This window comes from Vidua chalybeata, chromosome 3 (assembly GCF_026979565.1).
Source record: "Vidua chalybeata isolate OUT-0048 chromosome 3, bVidCha1 merged haplotype, whole genome shotgun sequence".
Taxonomy (NCBI): Eukaryota; Metazoa; Chordata; class Aves; order Passeriformes; family Viduidae; genus Vidua; species Vidua chalybeata.
This window is the reverse complement of record NC_071532.1, coordinates 33,538,680-33,552,327: the sequence shown is the minus strand read 5'-3', so window position 1 is coordinate 33,552,327 and position 13,648 is coordinate 33,538,680. Positions and strand designations below refer to the sequence as shown.

The window sequence follows — 13,648 nt, the reverse complement described above, 5'->3', positions numbered from 1 at the left end:
TTCTGGACATGGTGCTGGGTGGTGTGGTGTAGTGATTTAGGGGTTACTGTGCTAGTGCCAGGTGGACGATCAGACTAGATGACCTTAAAGGTCTCTTCCAGCCTTGATGATTCGATGATTCTGTAATTCTATAACTCTATAATTCTGCCATTCTGTAATTCCGTGATTCCGTGACCCGGCGTGCCCCGCCGGGCGCGGCCGTGAGGCGACCCGGGGCGAGGCGGAGCGCGAGGCGGCAGGGGCGGAGCCTTCGCGGCAGAGAGGGGGCGGGGCGGGGCCTCGCCGCGCTGATTGACGGGCGGGGCGGAGCCACGGCGGGGCGGAGCCGCGCGGCCGATCAGGAGCGCCGGGGCCGTGGAGGGCGGGGGAGACACCGGGCACGGAGCCGCCGCCACTGCCGCTCCCCGCAGCCAGGTAACCGGACGGGGGCCGCGCTCGCCCCGCGCTACCCCGGGAGGCCGGGGCGGCTGGGGAGGGAGGTGGCGACCGCCGCGCCGTGGCGCTGTGTCTGTCGGGCCGCGGCGGAGCCCCGGGCGAACCGCTCCGCTCCGGTCCGGTCCGGCGACGGGCGCGGAAAGGGGCAGCGGTCGGCCCTGCCTGAGCCGGTGCGTTACCCGGCGCCGCCACAAAGCACCGGCCTTCCCCCACCGCGTCCCCTTCTCCGTCAGCGTCTCCCAGCGCCGCCCAGCCTTCCCGGCGGGGGCCGGCACCGAGCACCCCCTCCCCGTCGCTGCCGACACAACTTCCTCCCCCGGCTCGGCACTGGGCAACTTTTCGGACGGGTTCTTGTGCGGAACCGCGGGCGGGTGGGCGCGGGGCCGTGCCCGGGCCCGGAGCGGGGGCGGCCAGGCGGCTCGGGGATGGGGGGCGGCGGTGGGCCCCGGGCACGACCCCTCGGTGCGGCGGAGGCGGCGGCGGTGCCTCCCCGTCAGCTGTTTCCTGCTGTTTGTTGTCAGGGCTCCTGCGCTCCCGGCAGCGCCCGGCGGGGGGGGGACGAGCCGGGCCGGCCCCGGTTGGCTGCGCGCGCCCCCGTGACGGCGCGCGGGCCGGGCCGGGCCGGGGACCGCCCCCGCGCGCGCGCGGCTTTGTGTGTGCGCGGCACCGACACCGGGATCGGCACCGACACCCCCGCAGCGCCGCCCCCGGGCCCGGCCGCGGAGGATACGCGGGGGTTGACCCGCCCTGCCCTGTCTCACGGAGGGTGGTGGCGCCGCCTGACGCATCGCCCCTCTCCTAGGGCGAAGGTGCCGCCTGCTGAGCGCCGGCCGGCGGAGCAGCCCCGTGTCCCCGCCGGACAGGTGCCTCCCGCGGGGAGCTGTCACCGACCTGGCCGTGGTGCTTGTTTGCTTTGCGGAGGTGCTCGCGGCTCGCTCGGCAGCGAGGCGCATTCGCCTGCTAGCGCTTAGATTGGTGGTTTCCCCGTGGAAGTACGGATTTCCAGGGAGCTGAAATATTCTGCCGGCGCTTTTCCGCTTTGGGAAAGATTCTAAGTCAAAGCAAAAATGAATGTGAAGACTGTCTTCTGTCTGCTTCATTTGTTGCTCTGTGCACAGCCCTCAGCTGTACTGGGCAAGAGATCTAGATTAGATTAATCCAGCGTGTTTATTTAAGAATAAAGGCCGCGTTTTGGACTGATATCACCGTAGAATTTAATAAATTATTTGTCTTTGGTTTATTTAAACAATAAAACACGGGTTTAGGGTTAGATTGAGGGAATAACAAAGCAAGTACACACGGTTTTATGAGAGAGAAACAGGGCAGGGCTCTTTCTAAAGTGGTATCACAGAACAACTCTTGATGTCAGCAGCTAATGGCTCTGGATTAACCATTATCTTAACTAGTGTTTATGATTGAAAGGAAGGGAACTTGCTCCCCAGTTGTAAACATTCCCTCACGTGACTGTATGAAACTGCTATATATATAATCCTATATATATTTTTATATAGAGCCTCTTTTTGGATGGCTGAATTCAAGTCGTATGTGTGACAAAAACTCAGTTTTTAAGTGCTGCTCACTTTTTCTAAAGTAGTCTTTAAAAATACTGTGTGGAGGCTTCTGTCTGTTCTGTACTTTCACTTTCGTAGTTACAGAATTACTTAGAGATGCAGGGCTTATTGTTTGTATATAGATTTTAATAATGACAAGTGAGTTTCAAGTGTGGTTGCCAAGTGTATGAGGACAAATGAAACTGTATCTCAAAGCCCAGCAGAGAAGATGACAAGAACAGGCTGTATTTGTTACTTGTCACACACTGAGAGCTGTACACATATTTATATATCTGAATTTAACATGGTAATCATCACAAGCTTGAAGGGATGTTGTCCATGTCAGGTCATTGGTTCATGTTTGTTTACTAACATTTGACCTGTGTTGAAATCTTGGGTTGCTCAGCTCTCACTGAAATACGTAATTCCCTTAAGCAAGACTTAACTTAAAAATTGCTTGTTAAATGTGTAGATGAAATGCCTGTACACTGTGTATGTTTGTTAGCAAGGTGATCTCTAATTTTGGAGCCTTTACCTACTGTCAGGACCTTTCTAGTTAATATAAAAATCTCTTGGTGATGTGCACTTAGTGTATTTAGCACCCTTTCTGCCGGCTGGACGTTGCTGGTTTGGATGATGGTTGTCTTTACACCATTTCTTAAAAGGCTGTTTATTGGATTTCGTTTTTTATGACTCATTAAATCAGTGATGTCTTTGGATGAAGTTTTGTATCATTTCAGCACTAAAATTAATGAAAACAAAAAATGTGTAGTTTAGCTTTCTGAAAGTTGCAGAATGGATTCATAGACAAAAGTTGTCTCAACTGCTTAAGTAGTATAAGAATAAATGTATTACAAAACAAGGAAATACAGCTTTCTTAAAAACAGTGGAGTAATTAGGAAGAGGAAAGGAAGAAAAGGGAAAAAGAAGCAGGGAAGCAGGTCTAGTTGCTGGTTTTGGATTCTCTGTAGTGGTGGGAAAGAAAAGTAATCTGAGTCTGATACCATTTGTAAACTAATACTTATATATGTTATCTAGCAGGAGTATTGTGAGGGTTTAAGTTACTCTGTGGGAGATGCTGAGATAGGGGGGCTGTATGAGAAACAAGCACCCATCTATGTGCCTCTGCTCTCTGTTAATGTGAAATGAAATACCCTGGATTAGTGTTTGAGTGCACCAATATGACATAAACAAATTTAAATGGCAGTGTCTCAGTGCTCTCCTTACCTAGGAAAAAATGCAGTTTGCAATAGGAAATTATAGTACTGCAACCTGCAATACAAAATTACACTGCTGCAACTTGCACAAGGGTGCTTTCATCCTGCAAGGCAGCTTGTATGTTGGTGGGTGCTGTGCCCTGCATCAGGGCTTTGCCAAAGCCTCTTCTCTCATTGGACTGTATTAAGTTCCCTTCACAGTTTGCTGCAGTTAGCTAGATGGTTCTAAAGAGCACGGTATGTTGGTCCAGTTCAGTTTCTCTCCACATTTGGCTACATGTGGTGGTTTCAATTCTGCATGTAGGCAGAGGCCAGGCCTTGTTTACTCAGACAGTCACAGAAGTTGATGGTGGACATTGAATCTCCGACCTCCTAAGAGACTGACCACATGTGTATTTTTGGATGTTCCCTCACCTGTGAGCACGGAGACCTGGGAAGGTAAGGAGCAAGTTTTATTTTTTCCTTTATGATTCTTTAACGTTTGGTCTTGTGCAGCTGTGCTAAGAATTATCTTTTCTCTTTTGTCCATCTCTGAGATGAGAAGAGGAAGCTGAAGCCCAGTTCCTGAGATGCCATGATGAAGTTTCAGCCTAGTTCCAGGGTAAGTACATCTTGAGAATGTTTCAGTGTGCTTAGAGGAATGCATAACCCTTTCTCAGAGGGTAGAGAATGCTTATTTACTCACAAAGGAAAATGTTTTTAGTTGGTAAAATGGTGCAAGAGAGGTGGTCACAGTTTTTTGTCCTTTAACTAGCAGCTGTTCTCTATTGTAGATGTGAACGCAGTAGATGGTGCTGAAGCAACACTGAGGCTCCTCCTGTGAAATATCCACAGTCCAGTGTGTATAGAGAAAGTGCTTGCTGGCTCTCCCAAGTGTTGACGGTCCTGTGTCTTCAAGAGATGCATTCCAGGACAAGAAAACACTGACTGTTAGTTTTAAAGATGTTAATAAATAATTCTTTGTGTTACTTTTTCATTCTTTATTGATGGTGAAGATAGGCAGATGAGGTAGTACAAATATCAACCAAGCAGTGCTTCAGGTGGTTTTGGATATGTGTGCAGATAGTGGTCAAATTTAAGCTGTTGAATGTCAACCCTTTGATATGGTTGTTGCTCAGTGTTGCTGAAATCAACACTGAAAGTGTCTGGGGAGTTTGGGAGCTACTGCTCTGGGCATACACATTATAGCACTCAGCCACAGTGCCTGTGTTTCCTGTCTGTCCATGCACTCACTGGGAGAATCATGCAGGGAGGAAGCCTTTCACAGAGAGATTGAGAAGTGGTATCAAGGTTTATGCTGTCAGAATAATGTACTGTCAAAATCATGCACTGTCAGCAAGCCTGACCTAGGTAATACAAGCTATCACTGATTGCTGTCCTAAAGGTCCTCTCAGGAAGGTGGTCTGGGTAGAATAATGGAAATGTCATCATCTCTCAGTTCATCAAGTACCCCCTCTTGGAATTGGGGAGATTGGACAAGCAATAGATACTTTATATCCCATTAAGGAAAGTAAAAAAGTCTGCCTTTCTTACATTGCAGCCATTCAATTAATATAATCACGTGTGTTTTGTAATTTGCATGAAGGCAAGAGTGCTAGAACTTCATCACTGATACATACCCAGTAAAGAATGCTTAGCTGATTTTAAAAGTGAAATCATGGGCCAAAAAAAATCTGTTTTTTCCTCAGCATTTGGTTTTGTGAATAACCAAGATCCCGGTCCGCTACTTCCAAAAATTCTGCTGGTAGCATGATGGAATTGTTGGGATAGTGTCACTTTCTGGAGCTGTAAGTAGCACTAGGGAACCTGACTGGTTCTCTGAACCAGTGGAAGTTATTTTCTGTGTTTTTAAGTGTAAGTAGTGGATGAATGGCCAAGTGCACTTACTGTATTTTTCTTCCCCTGTTTGGAGGATCTTAAGCTTTAGAAATGCTTTTGTCTTTCACAATTCTTTGGCTTCTCCTCATTTAAAAGAGCCCTCCCACTGCCTATCAAAGCTGCCTATAAGTGGCTTTTTCAGATCATTTATGCATGTGTGAACATAAATAGACCCCCGCACCTTTCCCATTGGTAGTGAAACTATAGGGAAAAAAATCTGCACAGTTAACTTGGCTGACTTTGTATGCACCACTTCTGTTTGTAAGGGGCAGCCTGAGAGCAATGGAAAATTGCTTTCCCCTTGTTCTGTTGTGCTTCTGTTTTTTCCTGTGTGCAGTAAGTATACCCTACAGGATTCAGCATCCTTACATAAAGAGAGAGGAGTCTTTAACCACAGCAAGTACATTCTGATTTGGTCTTATAAGTGAATGCTATGTTTTTAGCTTGGGGGGAGAAAAAGGAAGGGGAGACCGTGAAATTATTCCAAACTGAAGTCAGTTTCTCTATTTTACAGGAGAGGAAAAAGCAGAATTTCCATGTTAGGTATTTTAGAAAATCCATTATAAAGCGTGGTATTTTAAGTCTGCATTGCTAGCAGTCATTTTGTAATTTTTCCCTACTTTTTACTACTGTGAGCAGTAACATAAAGACTAATGTAAGATGACTAGTTTTATAGTGCTTCGGGTGGGCCCTTACAAATTCATTGAATTCAACAATCAAACCTGAAGTCACAGGTAGCTGTAGCCTGCTTTGTATTTTGACTGAAGTCTACCAGGTGGTAGTTAAGTGTAGAAGTCACTTTGAAAAAGTTAGACACTGGTAACCTTACAGTATTTTAGTAGTTTCTTAAGAAAATGTACACAAAATCTACATTGTTTTGACTGTTGCAGTGCTGACCGTAGAATTTAATTTTCTAAATTTTTTTAATGTGTATTATTTCAAGAATATAGATTACCTTATGCACTGTATTCTGAAAAAATATGTTCTGGTACCAGTTGGTTTGTTAGATTCTGCTGTGACTTTAAGTTACTTTCAGCTCTTTAAGGTGGCATAAATATGTGAGGATTTTAGGCCTTGTATTAGTAGGCAGATTTTTCAGCCTTCCATCTTTGAATATATTTATTTATGCATTTATTTTAACTTTTGACATCTTTGGGACTCAAGATTTCAGTCCATGTCATAATGCCATATCCAAAAATAATACATTTGTATGCTGCTGTGACTTTTAACTTGCTTGTTAGAATTGCCTTTGTGCTCCCTTCTGAAGTATTTCATTTCCATTTTTAACATCTCTGGGCTACTGCTTTTCTGAGGGCATTGACATGAATTATGATTTTAGGCAGGTGATGCACTTGCATTTGAAGTGTTTAGGTGCATTTTTCAAAATGTCATGCTGTGCAGGGTCAGTCTGTGTAAAGGATCTGTTCTGGACACCAAGCTCTGTGTTTGTGTTGCTCTTGGTGAGATAGGGACGGGTTTGGATTTGTGTTATGTTACCTTCTAAAAGTACTGACAGGGTGTGCACTATTTTTACTCTGAAAGAAATACCCCTTTGGATGCCGATTCCACATTTACTGTAACTTACAATCAGTTAATTGCTTTGAATCCACAATACAATCAGCACAAATACAACATTATCCAAAATTAGGAAGGATAGCACATGGACCTAGGCCAAGTGCCTTATGGGCATATCTATTACAATTGCCTTAATTGCTTGTATTTGTGGTTTCTTCTGGCTGGAGACTTTTACTGATACTTGTTTATTCACACTTATTGTCTGTTGATTTTCCTTCATTCTGTCACTATTCACGTTTTAATTTTTTTTTGCCTTTGGTTGCTTAGAAAGATAAAGGCATATTAGAAAGGTATAAAGCTTAGAGAAATCTAAATGAAAATGCTTTCTGTATTTAGAGTGGAAATCTCACGTCTAACACTCAGACCTGTTTTATTTATCCTTTGAAGAAGAGAAATGGGTATTATATTACCTTTAAAAGGAAGAGTCATGACATTGCTTTTAATTTTTATATATCCTTCAGATGGGATACAGAAGATTAATAGTGATTGGAAAAATCTGAATGTTAGGAACCTCAGCTAAAATATCTCTGTTCAATATTAGGAACCTTTTTTGTTGCCTCACATTGTAAGAAAACAAAGTGTGAAATAAAGCAATTGGAAAAAAATCATTATGTCAGTGATTTTTCATTTTTAGATGTAAAAATGGTGTGTTAAGCTCTGTGTGTGCAGGTGCAAGTTTTAGTCCATTTGCTTTGTGCATGTCAAGAGTAGGCTTTAAGAAACTGATCGCCTAAAACTTGAAATGAGTTTAAACTAGGTATTTGTGCTTCTTAACAGTGTTTGACTTAGAATATTCAGTTAGATGAGTACAAAATTTGACTGACTTCTCTATGAACGGCACAGTCTCCTGCTCTGAAAAGTAAAACCCACACAATTCTAATATTGCAGTGTGTCAGATTTACTTTGCATTGCTCTGCGTGACAAAAGCAGAGACAATACATTTTTCTGATTCCACATCTGAAGCATAAATGGAGGTACATTTAACTTGTTTAACTATAGAAGTTCAGTCATAAAACTTCTGCAGTTGAAAGGGAAATAACATCATAATTCAGTTCCTTTGTCATGTTATATCATCCTTCATGATTTAAGTTGTCGACTATATGTTCTGTGCCTACTCACTAGTTAACTTTGAGTAATTTATGTTAGTTAGTGTGAAGTTGGTGAGACACTTTAATTTTCCTAAGCAGTGAAGAGGCTGATTTATCAGGCACTGCAGGTCATCTGCGATAAAGTTTTTAAGCTCTGTTTTTTTTCTCATTGGAGTTGCTGAGGCATTTTAGTGATGAGGCTTTGGAAATACCCTGGATAAATGACACAGTATTTTATATTTGGATTAGACAACTTTAAACGTTTGTATATGTCTGGTGTAAAGACTGGGTGTATTGTTTATTATGTGAACTAGCATCCAAACCTTTTCTATCTTGGCGTGTATATGAAACAAAGAAATGCCAAGTGAAATACAGCAGCCAGGGTGCTATACCAACATTCTGAGTGGTGGTGTTGTGTGATCATGTGTCATAAATTGTGCAAAGCTATGGGGAAGTGACATAATAAATATGTATTATAAAAAGTGGGGGTGACTTGGGAAAATTAAGCTATAATTGTCTTGGTGACTCAGTGTAATTCTCAGTGCTTCATTTCTTAGTGCTGACTAAGATGAGTGAGTTGTTGAGAATGTACTGAAATAGAATTTTCAGTATTGTGTTAAAGGAAGTGGCAGCTTCTGAGTTTAAGAACTGCAGGGGTCAGTAGGGGGTCTGCAAAAGTCTGAACTGTATTTTAAAGGTTTCAGTTTGTGTTTTTCTCATGTAATGTAATTCGTTTGTATTTAAGTAATCTTATTGGTAAAATGGTCACTTTGGGAAATAACTTGCCTTGAAGAGAGGCAGACTGTAAGTTCAGCAATTCACCAACAGAGGAACAACTTTGAGCAATCATTAGCTGATTTGGTTTGAAGAATATTCTGTCATATATATGGGATGTTTGGGAGGTTCATTTTTTTTTGCTGTAATGCTTTTTTTATATGATGTTTCTTTTTGCTTTCAGGTCTTGAGTATAAACTTACATAAGTTCTAAAAATGGGAAGAATTTTTTTGGATCATATTGGTGGCACTCGCCTGTTCTCCTGCGCAAACTGCGACACAATCCTGACCAACCGCTCCGAGCTCATCTCCACTCGCTTTACAGGGGCCACAGGAAGGGCCTTTCTTTTTAACAAGGTTGGTAAGAAGCTGGAGGAACTGCTATTTACTTTTGAAAAATGAGTTTGTGGGATCTTATGAATCTGTCATAAGATTGAAAAAACTTCTTGGCTAAAGTGTTGTGTAATTACTATTTTAACTTTTTAAAAATTTTGTTCTGTCTTTGAAGTCAAATTTGACATTTACTGTTGATGGGGAACTTAGCTAAATTAGTTTTGTCTGAAATACCAAAAGTCTATAAAGAAAACTGTGTATATAGGGGCACCAGGCCAAAATTGATGGAGTTTTAACTTCAGAGACTTCTGTAATAGGAACCTCAAATTCACTCTGAGAGTATCTGGTGTCTGTCAAAGGGTTCCAAAGGTTTTTTCACTTTTATGCAGTTAAAAAAAAGTCTAGATAATATTTTGTTTAATTTCTGAAATGCATTTAACAGTAGTGTGGCAACTTAAGTTGCCACAATCAATCATAATATTTTTTACAGATAACAATACTCTGGTTTCATTTAAGAGTTTTTAATTGATCCGATTCAATAGATCGAAATACAGAAGTCATAATTTTTAGTGAATTGTAGGATTATTTATTAATCTTGTCCATTAGATTAATTGAAAAAAATTGTAACTGTCCTTTGCTTTCTTGTAGAGTTCCTGGTCATATAATGCTTGGTGTATTTTAGTTTTGTTTTTTTTCTTATAAGCCATTTGGCCATGGCAGAGTTGATAGAGGCATCAATAGTGTCTTAACTATGTTTTGCTCTGGGACTTCTGGTATCCGAATCTTATCAGTAGTGAGAGATTTCTTCCTCATCCAATAGACTCTAGATCCTGGAGTTCAATTTTTTTTTTATGTTAAATAGTGGGGTTTAATTGCACTTTGAGTTTTTGCATTTCTGTAGTCAGAAGCTGTACATTTCAACCGGTCAGGTGCAAAGCTGAGAAAGTAGTACCGTCCCATCCTTTAGAATCTGCATATCAACAGTTTGGATATTATTCTGGCATCAACTTTTCAATGAAGTAAACATCCTGGTTTTGTGGTGATGCTGCTATATTTAAACTGCTGATACAGCACACAAAAAGGTGCATGTTTCATGTCTACGTTCTCAGCCACTGACCCTGGCTTTTTCTTAGTTATTTCAAAAGCACCACAGGATTTTTTAAAGAAGTACCTCTTTTAATATTTCTGAGTTCTGGGACTTGGTGATCACATCAGCTGCTAGAAATGGGTTACATATATTACAAGTGGATTAATATAAATTTACAAGCTGTTCACTGGGAGATTGTCACCTAGAGTTGAACACATCCCTTTTGCATATTTTGTGATAGCAATTGTGTCTCTCAGTTAAAATGTGAGGGTTTCACATCGTTGTGAAGCACATCTTTAAGGTGTTACTCTCTCACAAAGGAGATTTTTTACACTGCAGTTTTCAGTTTGTTTGTGGTGCCACAGGCTCTTCCCTTCTGCTAGGTATTTAGCAGGTTTCCCCTAGGCAGGCTAATCCTCTGTGTTCCCTGTGCGCTGTGTGTTTGTCCCAGGTGGTCAATCTGCAGTACAGTGAAGTTCAGGATCGGGTCATGCTCACTGGCCGCCACATGGTCCGGGACGTGAGCTGCAAGAACTGCAACAGCAAACTGGGCTGGATCTATGAGTTTGCCACTGAAGACAGCCAGCGCTACAAGGAAGGCCGCGTTATCCTGGAAAGAGCCTTGGTCCGGGAGAGTGAAGGCTTCGAGGAGCACGTTCCATCCGACAATTCCTGAAGAGGCTTCAGTCTCTTCTCCGGTTCTCTTCAATTGAAACTCCAATATAATAAAATCAACAAAAAAATCTGCTTACATACACTGTCACCTTGGCATCAGAGTCGGATTCATGGACTACAAAGTGGGAAAGATTGTGAGAATATTTCAGATGGAACCTTACTTTCTTTATTCCTTTTATATTTTACTTTCCCTCCAGCAGCTGTTTGTAGAAAGAATGTTGTGCAGATGCTGTAACTTCTTCTCTGTTTCATTTACATCTGTTAGATTTGAGATTGTATCATAAGATACAGTGGGCTAAAAGGAAAATATTTGCAGGATTCATCTTTTGTTGGAGAGAAATTCAGTGAAGGTTTGTTTTTTTTTTAGTTTGCACAAACTGATGTCAGCATCAAGTTATTTTAAAACTACAGATTTTTTTTTAAAGTATATTCCAACTTTTGGCTTAAGTTTTTAGTTAGGTTTTTGGTTTTTTGGGGTTTTTTTTACCCAGCCTTTTCACCTGGTTTGCTAGCTAAAGTGAAGAGATCCGAATTTGTGCTGAGTGCTAAAGGTTCAGTGTTGGTACAGCTTGGGCTGGCCCATGTGCCATATTCTTGTTGAGGTTGATTGGTAGCACAGAGCCCATTATTTCTTGTCATTCTTGACCCAAAGATGTCACCATTCCTTGTTTATTCGTGAAGTCCCATTCACCATGTAAACTGGTGTTGATTGGAAACTATCCTTGAAATAGGGTGAAACTGCTTGGCTTTTTTTAACTTTAACAGATGTAACTTATGAGCATAGTAATAATATAAAGTAATAGCTGTCTGTTTAGTCTTGCATTGCTTACAAATTCGGCTGTGTTTGTAATGATAGGGATCCACTGAGAAACTACTATTTCAGTAGTCATTTTTTTTCGTTTCTCTACTAATCTCATTAAGTTAGACAGGGAATTGCAAATCTTAATTCTTCTTCAAGTGGCTTTCTTTAAACCCAGAACCTCCTATGTTAAACACAGCTGCTGTGTAAAAGGAGAAGATTGCCAGCATGTTTGTTCATGCGTAGAGTTATGCAATCTGCATCTCTTGAAAAGATTAACTTAAACAGCTTGTTTTCAAATGCTGCTTCTGGTGTTGAAATCTTTATCTTTCAACTTTGTTGAACGTTTTCATTGTGATGTTATGTTTTTATCTTTCTGGGCAGCAGTACATGTCAGCCTAGTAGTAACTAGTGACTTGGATTCCTGCTTTGTTCTTGTAGAGGTCAGCTCTGTTTAAAACAGTGATCTTGCTTGCCTTTTTAGCAAAAATGCTATTCATTAACTTAACTCAAGGGTGCCCAAACAATTTCATTGTGTCTTAAGCCATAAGTTAGGATCTCAAGGGCTGAAATTTATTTGAATGTTAGATATGTATGATTTCTTATCCAAGATATGAGTTGGTTGTGGTTATTTTTCTTATTGGATAAATTGTGGTCAATGTGAATTAAGTTACCCACAGACGTAGGAAAGGGGGAGAACCCCACCCAGCCAAATGGATCTGGTTCTGACCTTTCAGAGTAACTTTTCTTCTCTAGCCACAGCTCCATATCTGAAACTAAGATGTGGAGGGTGACTATGCAGAGTATTTTTCTTAATTTTTTTTGGTTGCCAGGTGGCAAGTTGGACACCCCTGACTTGAATCTACTGCCCCTTTCATGTAAAGGTAGCTTTCTTCTAGAAATGTCTCATAGAAAGAAAACAGAGTAGATCACATACCAGAGCTGTGCTTGAATCAAGCTGCTTAAACAATAGTGTACTTGTGCCTCAAATGAATCAGTTTTTGCACTGAGTACAGTAGTACCCCATTATCTTGTACTTCTGTCCTTCACAGACCCTGGAAGCGCCATTAGCATGGTTCTCTGCAGTACTTTTCTTGTACTTCTGACATTACAGTACAATAAAGTATGTTTTGTCCTGAACTGATCTTTGCTGTCCTTTTAGAGTTATTGTCATAGAGTCTGTCAGCCAAAATCGCATAACCCATCTTTCATTCCTTGTGTTAAGTTTCTGCAGCACAGTGACAAGCTGTTGACAAGCATCCCTTTCTGTATTGGTGGTAAAAGAGTTCTGTTGATTTTGGAAGCTGCCAAGTAGGGCTTCATGCATACCACTTGGACACTTGAAAGCCTTCAATTTACTCCTGTTAAAAAGAAAACAAGAAATGTCTCATTTTATGGAATTCTGGGTGCCAAATGTCTTTCCATGACTTTGAAAAGACAGCAAGCTAAGCAAAAGTCCACCTTCTGCAAGGAACTTGAGGTTTTGGCTTCTGAAATGGCTTGGGAATTAATGAATTGGGTATTATATATCTGGACTTCTGTGACTTTATCCTTTGTGTTCAAATGTTAGGCAGAAACCTGCCAGCAGCTGGTCAGCTTCTAAAGCTGAAGATCTGAGATGAAAGAATCATTCTGTTGGTGTGATGGAGACTGGGGCTCTTATTCTAACTTACATTAAGACCATTTTGGAAGAATGCTGGTGTGAGATGCTAAAAACTACTTTTCACAAAGCCTTTGATTTGAAAAACACATGTGAGGTGAATTCTTCAAAATCCCAGAAGGATAAAGCAAGTTCTATGCAGCTTTAAAACAGTAGACTTTGGCTTGCTGTTTTAGCTTACACGCTGTTCCCTCGTGTATCACTTTGATGACTCTGGGAGAGTTTAGCCTCCTATATTTTGGCTGCTCCTCCTTGAGACACTTGGTGTGTGAACACAGATAGCTTATCTGTGGGGAACAAGGCCATTGGTTACAGCACATCTAGAGACAGAGGAGACATTGCTATTTGGCATCAGCTGCAATTTGGTAATAGTGCAGTAGCCAGGGATTCTCAAAAGAGGGCTGGCACAGGAAAATGTGCCACTACAGTGATCTTTTGCCTGGCATGTGGTGGGGCCTGAGGTAAAGAAGGGAGCAAGGAAAGTGCAGTGCATAACAGAGTGCACTTTGCATTCCTGGAGACCTCAGAATCTGTGCTCATAGGCTGCAGCTTGGGCCAGCAGTGGTGTTGTAACATT

The 13,648-nt window shown here is 41.9% G+C and overlaps 1 protein-coding gene across 5 annotated transcripts; it reads left to right on the top strand.

Annotated features, from left to right (window-relative positions):
• The first annotated feature begins 301 nt into the window (after nt 1-301).
• Nucleotides 302-12,555, top strand: YPEL5 (yippee like 5). 5 transcript variants are annotated; one of them, XM_053937982.1, is made up of 7 exons: nt 302-414; nt 3,507-3,640; nt 3,739-3,803; nt 3,976-4,131; nt 4,891-4,989; nt 8,702-8,874; nt 10,389-12,555. In XM_053937982.1, exons 6-7 carry the CDS (start codon nt 8,734-8,736, stop codon nt 10,611-10,613), a joined length of 366 nt encoding a protein of 121 aa, XP_053793957.1. In that variant the 5' UTR covers nt 302-414; nt 3,507-3,640; nt 3,739-3,803; nt 3,976-4,131; nt 4,891-4,989; nt 8,702-8,733; the 3' UTR covers nt 10,614-12,555. The 5 variants fall into 5 exon arrangements, with proteins under 5 accessions (XP_053793957.1, XP_053793960.1, XP_053793958.1 ...); XM_053937985.1 differs by lacking the exon at nt 3,976-4,131; XM_053937983.1 differs by lacking the exon at nt 4,891-4,989.
• Nucleotides 12,556-13,648: the final 1,093 nt, after the last annotated feature.

What these genes read in the sequence shown, in the direction of transcription:
- YPEL5 (XM_053937986.1), top strand. Translation starts at nt 8,734, where the DNA reads ATGGGAAGAATTTTTTTGGATCATATTGGTGGCACTCGCCTGTTCTCC. An exon ending in GGGCCTTTCTTTTTAACAAG is followed by an intron (nt 8,875 to 10,388) that starts GTTGGTAAGAAG and finishes TGTTTGTCCCAG; the next exon opens with GTGGTCAATCTGCAGTACAG.